The sequence below is a fragment of the Stenella coeruleoalba genome (assembly GCF_951394435.1).
Source record: "Stenella coeruleoalba genome assembly, chromosome: 7".
NCBI lineage: Eukaryota > Metazoa > Chordata > Mammalia > Artiodactyla > Delphinidae > Stenella > Stenella coeruleoalba.
Window position 1 is genome coordinate 122,147,533 of NC_137153.1, and position 19,274 is coordinate 122,166,806.

Consider the following 19,274-nt stretch of genomic DNA (forward strand, 5'->3'; position numbering starts at 1 on the left):
CTATGCTGAAATTTTCCATCTGAGGTCCATTTGAGTTTTAAATCTTTATATATATTTTAAATTCCTGGTTCTATCAGACTCTTTTTCATGTTATCGGTCACCTTTATAGAAGAAAAGATTACACTTTTTTTTAACAGAATAAGAAACTATAAAGACTATTCCTTGTTCGTATTTTCTGGGGTCTCTTTTATTTCTTCAGGCGTACGAAACACAGCCATTTTATGTTCTCTGATTATTGAATATCTGAATCTGCTGTTTCTGCTGGCTCTCATGGTAGATTCTTTCCTTGTGGTGTTTGTGAAAATTTTGTTAAGCTGGAGATGCTCATTTTCCTTGGAACTTGGTCTGTAGGAGATCCTTGAGGCCTGGTGGAGTTGCGTTGCTCTAGAGCAGAGATGCTCAGCTAAGGGCAACTTTGCCCCCCGGGCACTGGCAATGTCCAGACATTTTGGTCATCACAACTGAGTGTGTGTGTGTGTTGCCGGCATCTAGTGGATAGAGGCCAGGGGTGGTGCTAACATCCTACGGGGCACAGACAGCTCCCCCAAGACTTAACGCGGCCCCAGACATCCCCCGTGCGTGGCTAAGAAACACTCGCTGCTCTAGCGAGGACGTTTGCTTCCACCAGCCGCCTGGGCCCCGCCAACCTGGGGCCACTCACGATTCTCCCCTTGGGGTCTCTAGGGCCGCACAGGCAGCCTGATTTCAGACTGCAAATGAATAGGATGCATTTTCCACCCTGCGTGGAAAGCCAGCGCCACGAGGCCTCTCCCTGAGTCGCGGGTTTCTTCCACACTCACCCTGCGGCTGAAGGGTCCGCCTTCTGTGGGCAGTACCCCTGGGGCAGACACTGGCTTCTGGTCCTGCCTTCCAAGTTCCGCGAAGACCTCAGGGGGAAAGCAGATACCCTCAGGGCAAAGGCTACCCCCTTTGCCGTTTCAGCCTCTGCCGGTTCGTTCCCTCTATATCCAAGGTGCAGGGCTGGGCAGGAGCCAGTCAGGTGAAGCAGGAAGTGGGTGTTCCCAGGGACGGAAGAGCACTTGCAAAGCCCAGAAACGGGAGAGCCCGGGCCGGCAGGGCTGGGGGCCGGGGATGTGGAGGCTGAACCCTGCTTGGGGCCTGGGTCTGCCCGTTTGTTTAGCATCTAAGGTCCGTGGGGAGGACCAAGCAGGCCAGCTTTGGCCCAGGCATGAATCCAGTGAATCCCCAACACCATGCCCTCGGGGCTCCCCTGGAACTGGACACAAGCAGAACCCCCTTCTTAGAGGACACCCTCCATCTGCTCCTGACTGAGGGACAGCCGCCTAGTCTTGAGCGGGGCAAGACGCCCTTGGACCCCCGGGGCCAATCACCCACTGAACCTGCAGGTGTCCCAGCCCGCCCCAGGTTCCCCTACTCCGGGCCCCATCTGAGACACCACAGCGGGGCCTCCAAGGCCGCAGTCACCAGCGCATGTGGCGCCCTCTGCTGGCCACTCTTGGGAACGCAGCCTAGTGTGATCAGTGCCTTCCACTGGAGACCCCAGGTGGGAGGGGAGACACACCAGCTGCCAGGGCTGCCCAGATCTGGTGAACACGAGGGGGTGTCCCCCACTGTCCACTGACAGTGGCAGGAGCAGCTTCGGGCTGTGTGTTGGCATGATGGAGTCCCACCCCAGGTCAGGCCCCCAAGACCAAGATGGAGTCAATGTCTGGGGTCTCAGGACATCCTGGGGTTAGGGGAGCCCGGACTGGAAGGGAGGAAGGAGGGCGGTGCTCGGGCTGGCCAGGGCGCCTTCAGCCTCAGGGCTGAGTGCCAGGCCGCGAGGCCCCTCGTCCATGCCTGGGGCCGGCTAGATGAAGGTGGAGTCCAGGGGCCCAGCGTCCTGCTGGCTGAGGGCACGGGCCTCAAACAGCTGCTTGATGAGGGCGGACTTCTCCTGCTCCAGCTGTGTGATACGCTCGCTCTTGTCGGTCACCTCCTGGGCGGGCAGGAGGGCAGTCAGGGCCTGCCCGGCCTCCGGCCCCGGGCCACGCACCCCGCCCGCAGCTCACCTGGGTGAGGAGCCGGTTCTGCTCCTTCAGCATGAGGACGGTCTGCTGCTGCCAGCTGGGGACCGCGGGCGAGGCGGGCGCCAGGGCGGGGCCCAGGGGCCCTGAGGAGGACGAGGGCAGAGCCTACAGGAGGGCACGGTCAGGCAGGCCTGGCAGCCCTGGCGCAGCCCCTAGGACAAGGGTGAGGGCGGCACCGAGCTGGTCTGGCGAGCACTCACCCTTCCGGCACAGGCCGCGGCCAGCAGCTCCCCCAGGCATCGGGCCACCTCCTGCACCTTGGGTAGCAGCTGCCCCAGCAGGCGGGGGCTCCCCTCAGCCCCGAAGCCCTGGGAGGAGAGTGGGGGAGGGGTGGTCAGAGCGCAGGCCGGCCAGGGGCAGCCCCAATGCCTCGAGGGGGGTCCCCACGGGTGGGGGGAAGTCACTGCTCTGAGCTGAGGGAGCCCAGGGGTGTCGCAGCAGGTGGGGAATATCGGGGGGGGGGGCGTGGCCCAGCATTCTAGGTGGAGGGACAGCCACTGTGCCCAGCTGGGGGTGCCCGGGTTTGGGTGGGTGATCACTGTGTGTGTTGGGCGAGGGCCACTCTGCCTGGGGCTGGGGGGCAGCCTAGCCCTGGACAGCATCACTCACGGCACTGGCCCTGCTTTGGCCCAGGCGGCGCTGGCGCTCCTGCACGCGCTGCAGCTGCTGCTGGTACCACTCCCGGCCCCGTGCCATCATCTCCAAGCCCTGCAGTAGCACCTCCTGCTCCTGTTCCAGCTCCTTCATCTGCTTCAGCTGCGACACACGGGCGCGCGCCATGCCAACGGGCGTAAGAGCGGGTGCCGCCTGCACCTGTCTGTCCGCAACTCACCCGGCCGCACAGGAACGGGCCCGCCGGCCCGCGTGCGCACACCCGCACTCGCGTGCGCCCGCCTGCGCTGGGAAGCACAGCCCGCCTCCTCCTCCGGGGGGCCCTGGCCTTCCTCGGGCCCTCCACGCAGCCCTCCCCAGGGGAACCTTCCCCTCTCTTTACGGTGAGTGGTAGCCCCCGGCTGCTGGGCCGGCCTACCATAGCAGGGAAGCAGGCAGGGGCCAGCGCAGTGCTGAGGAGGGGCCCAAACGTTCCCCCTAAAGGACTTCCTGACCTGGCCGCGGGCCGGCCCGCAAGGGGATTCAAAGCAGGATGGGGAGAGAGGTTTAGAACTGCCGACGTTCCTGCCACAGAATCCCCCAGAACCCGAAACCAGCTGTCCCCTCCCGGGCAGAGGGGTGGTCCAGCAGGCCACGTCTGGGGGCCAAGGCCAAAGCCAGGCAAGATGGAGAGCCCCCCAGAGCCCCCCGGGCCCTTACTCACCAGGTCGCAGTCCACACCGTTGGTGATGGTGTGTCTCCGACGTTCCCCTCGGGCACGGGGGCCCCACCGGGCGTCCCCCACGCCCAGCTCCCGGGCCCTGCAGGCCACTGCATCTGCAGCAGAGGCGAGGGCCTGGCTCACTTCCAGGCCTGCCAAGTCAAGCTTGACTCCCCCAGCCCCGCAAAGGCCCATCCCGGACCCCCTGCCAACAAAACCCAGCCATGCAGAGCCAGGTGTGCCGGCCTGCATGCCTCGGGATTCCTCAGCAATTCAGAACCTCCGCACCCTGCCGGTGCCAGGCTGGGGTCTGGGCCCCACTCGACCTCCACAAGCTCCCCTCACACCCGCCTTGGGGACAGCCGTGTGGCCGCTGAGGCTGCATGTTTGCACACACCCCACACACACGCCTCAGGTGTGAGCTCCCTGAGGGCAGGGGTTTCCTCTGGCTCATCTGTGCACACCCAGGGCCCGCACCTCAGGGGCTCAAAGGCTGCTAGGTAGGAGACAGCGAGGCGGCCTCTGGAGTCCACTCCTGTCTCCTTGCCCACCCAGGCCCTTTAAGGGTGACTGGAGTTCACGCAGGAGAAACGTGGGGCATGGGTGGCAGAGACCTGACTTCTCCCGGGAAGGTGACTGCAGCATGAAGTTAGTTCCCTGCGTGTGTGCACCAGCCGTGCCCTCAGCAGGCAACTCCTACAGCAAATGTGGCCAGCTGCAGTCGGCTGGGGGCTGGAAAGCCAGGTACTTCCCTGGGAGAGCCTCCTGGAGGGCCAGCAGGCTTTCCTGGGGGATGGGGGCGTATGTGCAGGGCTGCCCAGGAGGGCAGGAGTGGGGTGCGGGTGAGGAGGGCCCCCTCCACTGGCTCCCTAGCCCTGTGCCCTGCCCCGCACAGTGGTGGGCGGGTGGTGCAAGAAGGGGGCACAGGTATGCCTGCTCGGGGCACGCCCAGAGGACTGGCACCAGGTGGCCACGCAGGCCACCAGCCAGCCCTGGCAGACAGGCTCCAGGCAGGCCGAGTTCACGTTCCAACCTGCCGGGCTGCCTGGCAAGCAGAGAAGGCACCGCGGGGGAAGGGGGACAGGACACCCCGAACACCTGGGCTCGTCTGCACTGTCAGGTCTGCAGGGCAGCCCCGGGACCCCCAGAGGACGGCACGCTGGACGCCCAGCGGCTGAGCAGCAGGCAGAGGCATCAGCACCTGTGTCTGGGCCTGATAGAGCAGCGGGTACTTATGGAGCCCAGGCCGGCCTGCTGTGCACTCTGAGCTCCGAGAGGGAACAGGAAGCGGGACCTGGGCCTCTGAGAGGGCTTGGGAAGCTGTGCGCATGGAGGCCTTTCTCCTCCCGGGGTGCTGGGGGCTCTTGGAGCTCAAGGTTTGGCGCCCAAAGAGTGTGCCACACGCCCTGGCTGGGCCTCTGCCTGCAAAAGGTGACAGCGAGAGCGCTGGCCTGAAGCCGAGAGAGGGACGGATGTGAACCCTGCCCCGTGGCGGGCAGCAGGCAGCTGCCCGACCCCGGACCTGGACCTCAGAGGGCTGCAGTGAGGGACCCCACGTCACACAGGGCACCCGGGCAAAGCCGGGGGGGACGACAGGACTGAGGCCGCCAAACCCCAAACCCACGGCTGATTTCCAGCTGTGCAGCCGCGTGGATTGCGCCAGCCCTGGACTCAGGCCAGGCACACGCAGAAGCCCACTCCCCCTACACACGCCTCGGGGACAGGGAGGCTGGGCAGCGAGGCGCCTGCGTGCGGGAGCCCTCAGCCTCGGGTGGGCTGCTGGATTAGCTCACCAGGGAGGCTAGGGGGTCGCCGCAGCTCCAACTGGCAGTCTTGGGCTGGGGAATATGTCCAAGCCTGGGCGGGGGGGTCCAGCGAAGCTGGCAGAGCGGTGGGCAGCACAGAAAGGGCTGGCAGCTGCCCGGGTGGAAGGCCTGCACCTGCACAGGCTGAATGGGCCGAGGGGCCCAGCCCCCGCCCACAGCCATAAAGCAGGTCTTGTTCCCAGGGCAGACTCTGGGGGACAAACAGGGGACCATTCAGCCATCTCCTGTCCCTGCCAAGTGGACCGGACGCCAGGCCATCCCCAGGGGCTGTGGTCGGTCCCTCCCAGGTGTCAGAGGTGCCACGGCTCCAGGCCTGGAAAACTGGGCTGGAGACCACCCACCCCTCTGCCTTTTCCCGGCAGCTACGCCAGGTCCTCCTGCACCACCTCTGGCAGCTCCTGCCTGCCCCGGCCTCAGAGCGGGGCCGCGGGCCCAGGCCCCTTGGCGGAGCCGTCAGACTGAGAGGGACTCAAGAAGGCAGCAAGGGCCCTTCACAGTCTGGGGGTCCTCGCTCTACACCAGTGAGAACTGCCTCTGCCTAAGTCACCAGGTGAGCCCAAGGGCCCAGGTGTCCCCAGGTGTGGGCAGTTACTGGAGGTGGAGAGCCCCCTCATACTGGACAGGTTCCCCGGTGCCCCGCTAGGATTTGGTACAGAGTGGGTTCCTGGTGGGGTTTGCTGAGTCACCCACCAGCCCCTTGGCCCGGGTCCCTGAGCACACCGGCATGGGGACGAGGTTTCTTCCCCTCCGGGCCGCCAGGTGTGTACCAGGCTCAGAAGCCGATGAAGAGCTGTCCGCTCTTGTCCCCCCGCTGGGAGATGCTCGGGCAGCACCTCTTCGGTGCGCCGGCGAGGGGAGCTACGAGGCGGGGCCGAGGTCCGCCCCGCACTCACCAGCGTCCGTGTTCGGGCTCCGCTCCAGCGCCGCGCCCTGGGGCCGTTCGGGCTCCTCCGGGCCGGGCGCCGCCTCCGCCGGGCTGCACAGCTTCTCTAGGCTCCGGGCCGCGCCACCCGGGCCGGCCGGCGGGGGGCGCGCGCCCAGGGGCAGGGGCTTCCTCTCCAGGACCGTCCGCGGCTCGTCGGCCGGCGCGAACACCAGGCGCTGCGGCGGCGGCGGCTGCCCCCCGGGCCGCGCCGGGCAGCCTCCTCGGGCCGGGGCGCGCGCCGGGGCCCGCGTGCCGCCGTCGGCGCTCAGCAGTGAGGTGCGCAGGCCGGCCACGAAGCGCTCGAAGGTCAGGTAGCCGCTGGCCGGGGCCACCTGGCGCAGGCCCTCGAGTACGCCGCGGGGCAGCTCGCGAGCGTCGGCGCCCTGCCAGCGGGACTCGATCTCGCGCAGGTGCACGATGCCGCGCCGCCGGTCGTCCAGGATGTCGAAGAGGGTGCGCAGGCTCTGCAAGAAGGCGCGCGGCAGACCCTCCGTGCCGGGCGCGGGCGCGGAAGGCGGCCCGCGGCCGGGCTCGGCCATTGCGGCTCCGGCCATGGGCGCCCGCCGGCACGCCTCGGTCCTCGGCCTGCCCCGGGCTGGTCCCCGCGTGGCCCAGAGTCCGTCCCCGCGCGCCCCGACGGCGGGCCCGGCGGCACGCAACCCGTCGCGACAATAGCTGCGACTTTTTGAATGGGCTTCCTCGCGTTGTCAGCGCTCATTAGCATTCGCGGCGGCCATTGGCCGAGGCTGACCCATCTCCTCTCCGATTGGCTGAGAGGCCGGCAGCCCGGTTTGATTTTCGAGCGGAGGGGTCGGAGCCTCGCGCGGAGGCCCCCGGCCAGTAGAGGGCTGGGTCCCCCAACTCTGCCTCCCTCCCGACCTCGCGGGTGGGGGAGGGACCCCTGAGCGGCCCCCTTATACTTCCCAACCCCCACCACACCAGCCCTCCCGCCGCGGTTCCGCCCTTGCGGGGTTTGGCCGCCCAACCCACCTCCCAAGGGCGGGGCCAGGCGCCCTGCAGAAAACCTGTCCCCAGGTGGCCTCCTGGGATATGGATGGGGAGCACAGCCCTCCTGACACCCACCTTCCCCCTCTAGCTCCCCTGGGCGCTCTTCGCTGAGGGTCCCCCGGCGCAACCCTGGGGCTCCTTTCTCTTGCGCCAGGCGGGCCCCAAGAGGATTGTGGGCTCCAGCCAGCTGGGCGCTTCCCCTCACAGAGGCCTCTCTGTCCCCACGGCTGCTAGCTTTTCCTCTGGCCCCTGGGGATAGCCTGGCCTTTCCTGTCGGCTGCAGGACAAAGCCACGTTTCCCGTGTCCCCAGATTCCCGTCTGCTCGCAAGGTCCTCTGCTCCGGCCCCTTACTCTGGCTGGTCACTTCCTCCAGCTGCTCCTAGGGCTCTCATGGCCTCCTCAGGCCAGCTAGGCAGCCGTGTGTACCGCCGCCACCATGGCCTCTGGCTTCATTTCTAGCCAGGATGTGGTCACTCCATCTGGGCAGTCTGGGAGGGGACAGGGCTTAGCCTGCAGTCCAGCTCTGGGAGGCCATCTCAGGACCAACCGGTGGAACCCCTCCCCCAAACCAGGGACGTACCCCCTGGGACCCCTGCCTTCACCACAGCCTGTCCTCAGACCCTGCCCTGCTCCCTCCCCTCCCCTGCCAGTTTTCCACATGCAGCTGGCGCCTTGCCACTGAACACTGCACATGTGTTACCTGCTGCTTCAGAAGCAGACTGTCCGCCTTCAGGGGTAAAACAGCAAAGAGTCGCCAAACACCTCCTCCAGACAGGCTGCTGGCACAGGGCTCGGCTCCACCCTCTGGCTGGCCTGCCTACCTGGGTCTCTGTGTCCTTGGGCCCCAGGCACTGCTCTGTGTCTCAGGCTGTAGGGGCAGCTGCCCTGGCCAGGGAGTGTCCTGGGTCCATTTCTCCCCTGGGGTTACCCCTCAAAGTGAGGACTCTTTTGTGGTAAGGAATCTGGGGGTTACCTAGAAAGCCGTGAGCCTGGAGTCACCCCATGGAGACTGGTCCGTCCCTGTCTTCCCAAAGTGTCAGGACCAGCCGAAGTCCCAGGGGGCATTCAAGCCATTTGTCCTACAGTTCATCTCCCGCCTCCTTCTCTGCTTCCAGCAACACCCCCCCCCACTCCCCTATCCTTAGGGTACCAGCATTCCCTCACCTCTGGGCCTTTGCACTTGCTGGCTTTCCTACCAGGAACACCCTTCCTGTTTGCTCCTGGCTCAGCCCTGTGCTCTCTGGAAGCAGGGCCTGGTCCTCAGTGGTGCTCCGTGGAAACCACCCTGGAGGTCGCAGCAGAAAGAGCATCTTTGTGTGGGATGCCAAGCCAGGGCGAGGCCTGTGCGAGGGGGAGGCCTGGGGACAGCTCTATGGGGGTCAGTGCGGGTGTGGAGGCCGGCGGCCGGCCGCCAGCGGACAGCGAGTGGTACTGCTGCCTCTCAGGGCCACGTGGCCAGCGGGACCCAGACGAGACTAGGGCCCTTGTGAGCCTGCGCCCACTGTGTTGAGGAAGCAAAGGCCTCTCAGGGCATCTAGGGCTGTGGGGAAGGTGGCCCCCGCTGGCCCTTGGTCTGTGGGCTTTCCGTGGCCCCGGGCTAGGCACTGGAGGAAGCCATGGAGGCAATTGGAATCAGTGGCAGCTCTGGGCGTGGGACTAAGACGTGGCCCCCGTGTCCTTCCTATCCTGAAGTCTGATCATTTCCTCCTTCCAAGCTGCTTTCCAGCCTGGCCCACTTTCCCAGCGGCAGCTTTCAGATTTGCTGTCACCTGGGGCAGTTTCCTAGAGCCCCAGGCAAGGCAGGTGCTCTGCGGCCCTTAAACTTTTTGAGGTAGCCACCTCAGTTGTACCTTTCACTGTGCCAGCCTGGAGCTCCCTGGAGTGGGCAGGGGCCCTGGGCCCCTCTGTCCCCAGCTAGCACGGGGTGTGGGAGGAGGGACAGGCACCTGCCTCCAGTCCGGAGCGGACCCCAGGGCTCTCTGGCCTCCACTCCCACAGTGACAACCAGGAACCCTTGTTGGCCTTGGGGTCCTGCTCCCCCGAACCCTTTGGACTAGGCCCTAGCCCAAAGGAAAGGTGGCTTCACGGCCACAAGCGTGCCCTTGGCAGGGGTCCGGGAAGCTGTCGCCCGCCCCTGCCTCCTTGCTTCTCCCGCGTGTTTGCGCCCCGGCTGCCCGGGTGGGTCAGCTCCCACGCTCTTGGCCCTGCAGGGGCCTCTGGCTTCCCAGCCCCGATCGTCCCAACCCTGCTGATCTCACTTTCACCCACGCCTTGAGGTGGGATTTAGGGGTTACCCTGACCAAGATGGACCCCAAGTTGATGTTCTGACACCTGCCTTCCAAGGCACGTGTGCGGGGGCAGTAAGAGCTGGGTGGACTCTGGCCTGGGGTGTGGAGCCTGCTCTGCTCCCTGCTTCCCTGCCTTTCACGTCCAGCTCCAGCATCTGCCCCGGGCCGCCCTTCTCTGCCACAGGCTACAGGAGCAGGCCATCCACTCATTCAGCACGCGCTCTCGACCAGTTGTGTGGCCCAGTCACTGTGCTAGGCTTGGGGTCCAACACGTTCGTTCCGTTAACAAACACTGACTGAGTGTCCACTGTGTGCTGGGTGTGGATCTAAAGTGAGGGACAGGGCTTCCCTAGTGGCTCAGTGGTTGAGAGTCCGCCTGCCGATGCAGGGGACACGGGTTCGTGGCCCGGTCCGGGAGGATCCCACATGCTACGGAGCGGCTGGGCCCGTGAGCCATGGCCACTGAGCCTTCGCGTCCGTAGCCTGTGCTCCGCGATGGGAGAGGCCACAACGGTGAGAGGCCCGCGTACCGCAAAAAAAAAATTAAAGTGAGAGACAGAGCAGTGAACCAGACAGCATCCAGCTCTCATGGGGTTTACTTCTCATCGGGAAGTCAGGCAGGGAAGAATGTAGAAAGGCACGAAGGAACAGAAGAGGATGGGAAGGTCTCTCCAACTGTGACTTGTGAGGCGAGATCTGGCAAAGTGGGGCAGAAAGTCACGTGACTTTCTGAGGACGAGCCATTCAGGTGCAAAGGCCCTGAGGCAGGCTGACTTCTTTCAGGTCCAGGAGAAGGTACAGTGGGCCCCCAGGAGGCTGTGAAGCGCCACGTCCTAACCCAGAAAGGGTAGTGGAAGGGGTGGGGCTCTATGGGCAGAACCTGCCTGCCAGGAGAGGCAAGGGCCTTAACACAGGTTCCCTGGGACAGGCTGGGGGAGATCTTACTTTTCATTTTGGGTCCTAAAGCACCATTTGAACTTGTTTTAACCATGGGCATGTATTACTTTCAGACTTAATAAAACTCATTTCTAAAAGAAAGTTTTGTCTTCAAGTGGCTGAAGCTACTCTTTCATATTTTTCACAAGGGAGTTTGTAAACAGCAAGATGTTTAAAACCAGATAGCTAAGTAACAAGGCAGGGTGAGGGGCAGCTCCTGCGCGGTTCCGGTCACGTGGCAAGGGGAAGGAGGGAGGATGTGAAGAAGGGAGCCCCCAAGGAGGCAGGGTGGCCCTGCTGGGTGGCACCCAGCCCTGCTGGTGATCTGGCTCTGTCCTCCCCAGCCCAGCCGTGAGTCGGCTGGCCTCTTCACTGAGCCCCGGACTGTTGTCCCCGGCGCCAGGCGTCTTGGTAAATGCAAACAGGTCCACGGGCAGGGACAGACCCTAGCCTCTCCCTCGGGTGCCCCGCCCCCCAGGGCTGTGGGCAGGTTGGTGAATTAGAACTGAAGTCAGTCCTCCTGCGCCTCCGTGGGCAGGGGCGGGGCTCGGCGTGGCCTCCGGGGCCGAAGAGAGGCGGGGAGGATCGGGGGCGGGACCGGGGCGGGATCGGGGCCGAAAAGAGGCGGGGCGGGCGGGGGTCCGCGACCCGGCCGCGCTGGGCCTGGGCGGGGTCAAGGCGGGGCGCCCCGGGCCCGCCCAGCTGGGGTCGGCACCGCCCGCCGAGTCCCGTGACGCTGGTCCGAGAGCGCGGGTCACGAGTGCCAGCGGGGCCGACGGCGGCGGCGACATGGCCTCGGAGCTGGACGTGCGCGCCCGGCTGCAGCGCGCCGGCCAGGAGCACCTCCTGCGCTTCTGCGCCGAGCTGGCGCCGGGCCCGCGTGCCGCGCTGCTGGCCCAATTGGAGCTCCTGGAGCCCGAGGCGCTGCGCGAGCACTGCCGGCGCGCGGCCGCCGCCTGCGCGCGCCCTCCGGCCCCCGCGCCTGACCTGGCCGCGCGCCTGCGGCCCCTGCCTCCCGAGCGCGTAGGCTGCGCGAGCGGGGTCGCCCCCCAGACGCGGCGGCTCTGGGAGGAGGAAGGTAGGCGGGGCGGAGGTCCAGGCGGCGGGCGCCCCAGCCTCCGGAAGGCGGCCTCGCCCACAGAGCGGGGCGACAGGGGAGGGGGTACTTGGAGTTCAGTTTGCCTCCTTCGTGAAATCGACGCTCTCACACGCACCAGCTCGGGGCTGGGGTTTGGAGCCCCCGAACGCTGCCATGCTGGCAGCCGCCCCTAGGCCGCACTCCCTGGGGAGAGTGTTCTGTGCTGGGCACGCCTGGATGGCCAGCTGCCCAGCCCACGTATTGACAGCAGGGGACCCATAAGACACTTGCACACGCTCCTTTTCACACCAGCGCCGGCGCAGCTGCGCCCTTTGCCTCTTGGCCTGGAGGGGAGGCAGTCGCTCCTGCAGGGGAGCCTGCCCAAGGCCCCTGCTGGACAACTCCGGCCAGGCCCACCTGGTGTTTCCTCTGGAGGACCTATGTTGGGAGTGAACCCAGGAGGATATGGTCAGTGCCTCGGCGGGGCCGGGGCAGGGTTAGGTTTGGGTGAGGCCCAGGCCCAAATCAGAATGCTATCTGGATCGTTCTGTTCTGCGACTATCAGACGTCTCACCGTCCCAGGCACAAGTTTGGTTTGCTCTAAAACGAAAGGGTGGTTGTGTGACGGGTTCCAGGCATCCCCTCATGGCGCCCCATGCCCCCAGGTTTCCACCAGATCGCCCTGAACAAGGTGGCTGTGCTGCTGCTGGCTGGTGGGCAGGGCACTCGCCTGGGCGTGACCTACCCCAAGGGCATGTATCAGGTGGGGCTGCCCAGCCAGAAGACCCTGTATCAGCTGCAGGCAGAACGGATTCGGCGGGTGGAGCAGCTGGCTGGCGAGCGCTATGGGACCCGCTGCACCGTGCCCTGGTGTGCCCTCCTGCGTTACCCTGGCCCCAGAGTGATCCGCCCCGTGTAGCCCTAGCCCTGTTCTACACCAAGACTTGAACCCCAACCCCAGCACAGCCCCGGACAGAGCCCAGCACCCACCCAGGCGGAGGCCTGACCGCTGCCCTAAGGCTGCACCCTGATGTCAGCCCGTCTACCGGAGGGGCCAGGCCCTCCAAAAGCCTGGCTCAGGTTTGCCTCCCCTTGCAGGTACATCATGACCAGTGAGTTCACTCTGGGGCCCACAGCCAAGTTCTTCAAGGAGCATGATTTCTTCCACTTGGACCCCAACAACGTGGTCATGTTTGAACAGCGCATGCTGCCTGCTGTGACCTTCGATGGCAGGGCCATCCTGGAGCAGAAAGACAAGGTTGCCATGGCGCCAGGTACACCCCCCATCCCTGCGGCAGGGAGGGTCCGCCAGGCCTACCACGTGGAGCTGGCTGGGGGTCAGGAGGCCGGGGACAGAGGCCGCATGGTCCTGAGCCAGTGGCCTTCCCTCTCTGGGCCTTGATTCCCACCTGTCACGTGGAACAGCCGCAGGGCTACTTGGATGGCGACAGACAGCGGCCTCAGGCACAAGGCCCAGCCCCGGGGGCCCTCGCCTGCCTCTAGCGCGCCCTCAACTAGCTGGCTGAGGCCGGCAGGAGCCCTTCCAAGACCCTTTGCTTTCTCCCTCTGCAGATGGCAACGGGGGCCTGTACTGCGCGCTGGCGGACCACCAGGTCTTAGAGGACATGGAGCGGCGCGGAGTAGAGTTTGTGCACGTGTACTGTGTGGACAACATCCTGGTGCGACTGGCCGACCCGGTCTTCATCGGCTTCTGCGTGCTGCGGGGTGCCGACTGTGGAGCCAAGGTGAGCCTGCCGCCCCCTCGCGTCGCCCTCGCCTCTCCTTTCCGCCCGCCCTCCGCGCCCCGCCCTGCCCTCCGCGCCCCGCCCTCCTCCCAGGCCCTGGCCCCGCCCCTTCCTCCCCCGCACGCCGGGCCCGACCCAGTCAGCTGTCCCCGCCCGTCCACTCGTGGCGGCCGCAGGTGGTGGAAAAGGCGTCCCCCGAGGAGCCGGTGGGTGTGGTGTGCCAGGTAGACGGCGTCCCGCAGGTGGTGGAGTACAGCGAGATCAGCCCCGAGACGGCCCGGCTGCGTGCGCCCGGAGGGGGCCTGCTCTACAACGCGGGCAACATCTGCAACCACTTCTTCACGCGAGACTTCCTCCAGATGGCCACCAGGTGTGCAGGGCGGCCAGCCGGGCCACAGGGACTGGGGGCAGACCTGAGCTGGGTGGGGCTGTGGGGTGCGGTACGGAAAGGGTCTTGCGCTCAGACAAGCTGGAGGCAGCAGAGCGCTCCAGTATCTGGTACAAGGCTGTGGCCGAGTGGGCGTGGCCCTGCTCCCGGGAGGGGGCCGTTGCCCGTAGGCACCACGTCCACCCCGTGGCTTGGGCAGGGATGTGGCCGATGGTGCCCAGCTCTCAGGCCGGGGTGCATGAGGATGCCTGGCCCTCCAGAGACAGGGCTCAGCCCCCACCGCCCTGTGCCTGCTGTGTCCATCTGTCCACCTGCCCCGGCTGGCCGGGCATGGGGGAGGTGGGCTGGGGCTTCAAGATGTCCTGTCTGAGCTGTGTCTTTCCTCCCCTTGGCCTCCTGTCCCCCAGGGAGTTCGAGCCCTTGCTGAAGCCACACGTGGCTGTGAAGAAGGTTCCCTACGTGGATGACCAAGGGAATCCAGTAAAGCCACTCGAGCCCAACGGGATAAAGATGGAGAAGTTCGTGTTTGATGTGCTCCCGTTTGCCAAGTTAGTGGAGAAGTCATTCATTTCTTCCTCCTTCCCTTCCCTGACTTGGTGGTGGTTCTGAGGCCCAGCCAGGCAGGGAAGTGGAGGCTGGGGGCTTCACAGTGGGAGTGCCCTTTTGCAGGGGGGAGCTGGGGGGCTGCAGGCGGGTCTCAGGGCAAGAAGGCCAGAAGAAGCAGCCCCTGGGGTGGGAGCACAGGGAGCGTCTGGGGCAGTTGGAGCCCTTGGGGTTGTGGACTTTGGGGGGCACCCATGTTCTCTCCTGAGCCCTCCACCTGCCCCTGGCCGGGAGCTAGGAAGCTGTTTCCAGGCGAGGTTGCTGGGGACTCCCAGGGTATGTGGCCCTCACCCTGGGGTCCCAGGTTCTGGGGTGGGGTTGGTGGGAAGGGGAGGGAAGGGAGGACTAAGGGCAGCTCCGGAATCTCAGGAACAAAGACTCACGCGGTGCTTGCGGGGCCCTCCCCAGCCTGCTGCCTGCAGACCAGACCCCCACGTAGTCCTTGTCGCCCGGCCTGGCCTTCACCTGCCCAGGACCAGGGTGTCTGGGCTGGGAGGTTGGGTCCCCAGCTGTCGTCCCCGCCCTCCCAGGAACTTCGTGGCCTTCCAAGTGCTGCGGGGGGAGGAGTTCTCCCCTCTGAAGAACGCTGACTCAGCTGAGAGAGACAACCCCTCCACGGCGCGGCGGGCCCTGCTCGCTCAGCACCACCGGTGGGCCCTGCAGGCGGGAGCCCACTTCCTAGACGCACACGGGGCCCGGCTCCCCGAGCAGCCCAGGTGAGCGTGGGCTGCAGGGTGCGACCCGAAGGATGGGATGTCAGGGTGTCGTGGCCCAAGCCCCAGCCCCAGGGCCCTGCTGGCTGTGCTGTGGTCTGAGCTGGGGTGGGCACTTCCGCCCCGGCCCCACACCGAAGGCAGATGGCTATGTGCCCGGCCCCCGGCCCTCAAGCTCTGCTCAGAGCCCCAGGGGACATGGGGGTCACGCCTTCCCTGCTCATCAGAAGCTCTGAAGCCAAGACCCAGGCGTGACATCCAGAAAGCGGCACCAGGTCATTTTTCAGGGTGCAGAAAGAATAAGACCTTAGGTGTCTCCTTCTGTGATTGTCAGCGGCCGCCCCCTAAGTCTGGTTGCCCGGGCTCTGTGTGAGATGCCTGCGAGGGGCGAGAAGGGTTTTCCAGCCTAAGTCAGAGCCTGCTGCTCGGGTGGGGTCGGTGCCCGGGGCCCAGCTGTCCGCGAGGAGGGCGGCAGGTGTGGTGGACAGCTCGGCTGGGTGGGGACTGGGCCAGCCAGTGTGGGAGGGCAGGGGAGGGCCCTGGGGTACGCACCCCCGAGCAGATGCTGACAAGTGCACCCCCCAGCCCACCCGGCAGCGGAGAGCCTCCAGCCATCTGCGAGATCTCGCCCTTGGTGTCATACTCCGGAGAGGTGAGAGCCGCCAGGCCCATCTGGGGCTCTTCTGGGGTCGGGCTTGTGTGGTCAGAGGACGGGGGCGGGTTGGGAGCTTGGTGGGAAGTCACAGCTCTGCCTCAGTCGACGAGCGGGGTAAGCGGCCCCTTAGTTGCAGAGGACTTTCCGAGACGTGGGCTGCGGTGAGGTGTCGAGAGGCCTCGAGGGGTCAGGGAGGACAAGCCAGGTTCATCGGAGCCTGGGGTTTGGGCCGGTGGGAACGTCGCTGGGGCAGGAGACCTGGCTCCCCTTTCTCTGGAAAGTTCTGGCCTGCACTGGGGGACGGCTTGCCCTGACCTGAGGTCTCAGGACATCCAAGCCTTGTTTCTAGAAGCCTCTCTCCCCTGCCCCTCGCTGACTCCAGGCTGACTTGGCATCTCACCCGGAGCCCAGGGGCTGGATACCTGGGCATCATGACCTGCTTGTTTCCAGGGACTGGAGGTGTACCTGCGAGGCCGGGAGTTCGGGTCCCCACTCATCCTGGACGTGGACACGGCCAGGACACTGCAGGCCTGACTCCCTCCTAGACCTGCCGGCCCCGGGGTCCCCAAGGCTGAGGAAGCAGCCCCGGCCTGGGCTCCAAGGAGGAAAGCAGGCTGCTCTGAGTTTCTGACTGAGAACATGGACCACAGAGGGTGGGAACTGTCCCGCCTCCCGCTCCCCTGGGCCCGTGACCGCAGGCCCGCTGTGGGCCCACTCGGCCTCTCTGGCTTTGCTTCTGCTGTGGGGTCCAGGCCGCAGGCAGAGGGACTCAGGACCTTGCGCAGTGGGGCTCAGAGGAGGCTGATGGGGCCCGAGGGAGTGTAGCCGCTCCGGCCTGAGCTGAGGCCTGACGGGACAGGACGGGGCAGGACGGCATGGTGGCTCCCCGGCCCCAGGCGAAGCCTCACGGTGAGAAGCAGCAACCGCCCCGCGCTTCTCTGCAGAGATGAGGACAGTGTCCTCCCCTCACGGGGCGACAAGTTGGAAGCGGCTGCCCCTCCCTCCCTGGCAGCTGAACCTAGGGGCCGCGGCCCAGCCCCCTTCCCCGCCCGGCTGAGACCGACAGCAGGTCGGGATGGCTATCCGGAAACTTGGCCTGCACGCCTGGCACTGAGTTCTCTCGAGTTCCGCCCGAGGCCTCGGCCCCCAGGAACCAGTGGGACTGATGCCGGTGCCGGGGGCTCCCGTGGTGGCTGATTAGTCTGGAGTTTCACCAGGAGGGGAGCGCCGTCCCCGCTCAGCCTGCCGGCAGCTGCTGACGGATCCCGGGGCTCACACTCCGCCCCTGCTCTCTGGGGCCGTGGCCCCCTTGCTGCACCCCGGCAGCCTGGCCGAGGCAGGGAGAAACCAGCTGGCTCTGGTCTCTTGCCCCTGGCGTGGCTGCTCTGGGTGCCAGTGCCCGATGTCCCATCTGGAGAGCAGCAGGCGGCACCGGCCTCCTCCTGCTGACGTGGAGCGCATCATAAAACGCAGCCTGCCCAGCCGACGCCGGCCGCCCCCTCGCCGCTCCACAGTCCACGCGCAGCAGTGCCTTCCCCCGGGAAGGATGCTGTCCGGCGGTGGGTTCAGAGGCGGTGATCCCTCTAGCGACTTGGAGTGGACGGTGGCTGCGTCCACGCCTCCCGACCTGGGTGTGCCGGCGGGGTCAGGGCCACGCCCAAGGCCCACAGGACGACTTTGCATCCACCCAGGCGCTGCCACGTTTTTCAAGCCTCAGAATCGAACCTTGTGCCTTAGTTTCCTTCTCCCCGCTGCTCCACAGGCGAGCAGAGGGCCTCGGGCAGCGGAGGGTCGCCAAGGGGGAGGCCGAGGTTGAGGCTCCCGCCGCGGCCCAGGGGCTCCTGACTGCCACACAGGGGCACCCGGCAACTTTTTTTCTACACAAGTACAGTTAGTGGGGTAAACTGTTGAAGCAGCTCGCTTTTGAAAACCCTTTTTATTTCCACGGGAAGTTTCACACAGCACAGAGGGGTCCGGGGTATCCTGCACTGGGTTTCCTGCAATGTTTGCATCTTCCGTGATACTAGGACACCGTGACCAGGAGACCCTGCTTGTGCTGAGCCCTTTCTCACAGGTGAGGCTCCCCTGTGCCCACCTAGCACTCGGGGGCAGCACGGTCGGTGGGTCCCTTCGCCACAAGGGCCTCCCTCCTGCTCCCTTGAGGGCCACACGCCCCCACCATCTCTAACCCAGACGGCTGCTAGTGAAGCAATTGAGTTGAAAGACGGCAGACCCTCGATTTTCCACAGAATGTGGGGATTCCCAATAAACACGAGGTGCTATGATGCCACCCGGCCTGCTGACTGCAGTTTCTGACCAACACGTGTGGGAGCAACACCGACTGTTCCCAGGGCCGCGTCCATCCAGGGGCTGCAGCCGGCTGGGCCCTGAGGGGACAAGAGCCCACAGGCTGTGCTGACCCCGCTCTGGACCACCCAGGGATCTGCCCCATGCTCCGTCTAGCTCTTTCCCAGGGTCTCAGGGGAGCCCGAGGTGACCTAGTGGGGCTGGCACCCTGGGGGCGGGCCCAGAACATGCCCTTTGAACCAGGTCTCGGGGGGCGGAGGCTCCTGCGCCCTCAGGTTTGACAGCCTGTGACTTGCCCTCCTGCACATGCATCCTCCAGATGCCAGCGTTTCCCTGGTAACTCACTGCAGGGAGGGGCGCGTGAGGACATCGCTGGAACTGCCAGCAGAGCTGTGTGTGGGAGAAGACCCGAGGAGACCCCAGGGACGACCCCTAGAAGGGAAGAGGCAGGAGGGAGGAAGATCTTTCTGGAACGGGTTCAGACAAGCCTAGGAGCTGAGCAGTAGGTGCACGTGCTGGGGAGCCCTCCTGAGGCCCAGAAATGTCAGAGCTGAGAAGGCAGGAAGCAGTGGGCTCCCCACGGAGGGAGTGGGCAGTTGGGGCCTGGAAAACACCAGGGAGGGGCCCTGAGCTGAGGGAGGCCTGAAGGGGGAGCTTGCTTGCCCCTGGGCCCCCCACTCATCCCTGGACAGGAGGAAGGCGACAGCCCAGCCAAGGAGACTTGTCACCACCCTGAACTCTGTTTCCTCCCATGGACTTTCCCACAAGTGAAACATCCCCTTTTTCTCCGCAAAGTAATGGTCCTGTGCTTTCTTCTCCGCACTTGCCTGTGGTTAGCCGTGGTTTGCACGTCCTGAATTCTAATTCCTCTGCTATTCCCAGATAAACTCATCTTGCTGGTAAAAGAGCTAATAGCTGCTTTACTTGTAAAGTGGACATGACTTGGTGTCCAGAAGTGGGGTCTGAAGGAGAAGCCTGGGGGCTGACGGCCCTGCCACCCGATGCCCTGGGCCAGTCTCTGGTATTCAGGCCCTCCTGGTTGAGCTCTCTGGCTTTATCTGGGATCCATCTGTTCTGTTTTTTGGCTTTTGGGGAAGGCTCTGTCCTTTTGCTGAATACTTGTTTGTTCTCCTTATTGGAAAACAAGGAGACACGAGGTGTGTCCGCCCAGCCTGTGCTGGAATTTTCGTAACACTTCTTTGGGGTCACGTCATTTAGGATTTTCTCTTTTGCTCTCGGGAAATCCTCTGAGAGATGCGATCCCAGTCATCTCGATGCCCTAAGTGCGGCCCCTCTTCAGGAACCTCAGCTGGTTTCATGTTTAAAAACTATGGTCCCGGGCTTCCCTGGTGGCGCAGTGGTTGAGAGTCCGCCTGCCGATGCAGGGGACACGAGTTCGTGCCCCGGTCCGGGAAGATCCCACGTGCCGTGGAGCGGC

The 19,274-nt window shown here is 65.1% G+C and overlaps 2 protein-coding genes across 4 annotated transcripts; one reads left to right on the forward strand and one right to left on the reverse strand.

The window, feature by feature from the left end:
* Positions 1-729: 729 nt before the first annotated feature.
* On the reverse strand, positions 730-6,733 carry SAPCD2 (suppressor APC domain containing 2). The gene is made up of 6 exons (XM_079926779.1): positions 6,083-6,733; positions 3,367-3,479; positions 2,661-2,807; positions 2,252-2,359; positions 2,034-2,156; positions 730-1,960 (listed from the first exon to the last, which is right to left on the reverse strand). Exons 1-6 carry the CDS (start codon positions 6,666-6,668, stop codon positions 1,832-1,834), a joined length of 1,206 nt encoding a protein of 401 aa, XP_079782905.1. The 5' UTR covers positions 6,669-6,733; the 3' UTR covers positions 730-1,831.
* Positions 6,734-11,093: 4,360 nt separating this feature from the next.
* UAP1L1 (UDP-N-acetylglucosamine pyrophosphorylase 1 like 1) lies at positions 11,094-18,150 on the forward strand. 3 transcript variants are annotated; one of them, XM_079927299.1, is made up of 9 exons: positions 11,094-11,425; positions 12,091-12,295; positions 12,524-12,699; positions 12,998-13,170; positions 13,347-13,540; positions 13,966-14,106; positions 14,692-14,877; positions 15,460-15,526; positions 15,980-18,150. In XM_079927299.1, the coding sequence occupies exons 1-9, from the start codon at positions 11,137-11,139 to the stop codon at positions 16,061-16,063; spliced, it is 1,515 nt and encodes a 504-aa protein (XP_079783425.1). In that variant the 5' UTR covers positions 11,094-11,136; the 3' UTR covers positions 16,064-18,150. The 3 variants fall into 3 exon arrangements, with proteins under 3 accessions (XP_079783425.1, XP_079783424.1, XP_079783426.1); XM_079927298.1 differs by lacking the exon at positions 15,460-15,526; XM_079927300.1 differs by lacking the exon at positions 15,460-15,526 and having other exon boundaries at positions 13,413-13,540.
* The last annotated feature ends 1,124 nt before the right edge of the window (positions 18,151-19,274 follow it).

What these genes read in the sequence shown, in the direction of transcription:
- SAPCD2 (XM_079926779.1), bottom strand. Translation starts at nt 6,668, where the DNA reads ATGGCCGGAGCCGCAATGGCCGAGCCCGGCCGCGGGCCGCCTTCCGCG. An exon ending in GCCAAAGCAGGGCCAGTGCC is followed by an intron (nt 2,360 to 2,660) that starts GTGAGTGATGCT and finishes CTCTCCTCCCAG; the next exon opens with GGCTTCGGGGCTGAGGGGAG. An exon ending in AGAACCGGCTCCTCACCCAG is followed by an intron (nt 1,961 to 2,033) that starts GTGAGCTGCGGG and finishes CTGCCCGCCCAG; the next exon opens with GAGGTGACCGACAAGAGCGA.
- UAP1L1 (XM_079927298.1), top strand. Translation starts at nt 11,137, where the DNA reads ATGGCCTCGGAGCTGGACGTGCGCGCCCGGCTGCAGCGCGCCGGCCAG. An exon ending in CAAGGTTGCCATGGCGCCAG is followed by an intron (nt 12,700 to 12,997) that starts GTACACCCCCCA and finishes CTCCCTCTGCAG; the next exon opens with ATGGCAACGGGGGCCTGTAC. An exon ending in GTGCCGACTGTGGAGCCAAG is followed by an intron (nt 13,171 to 13,346) that starts GTGAGCCTGCCG and finishes TGGCGGCCGCAG; the next exon opens with GTGGTGGAAAAGGCGTCCCC.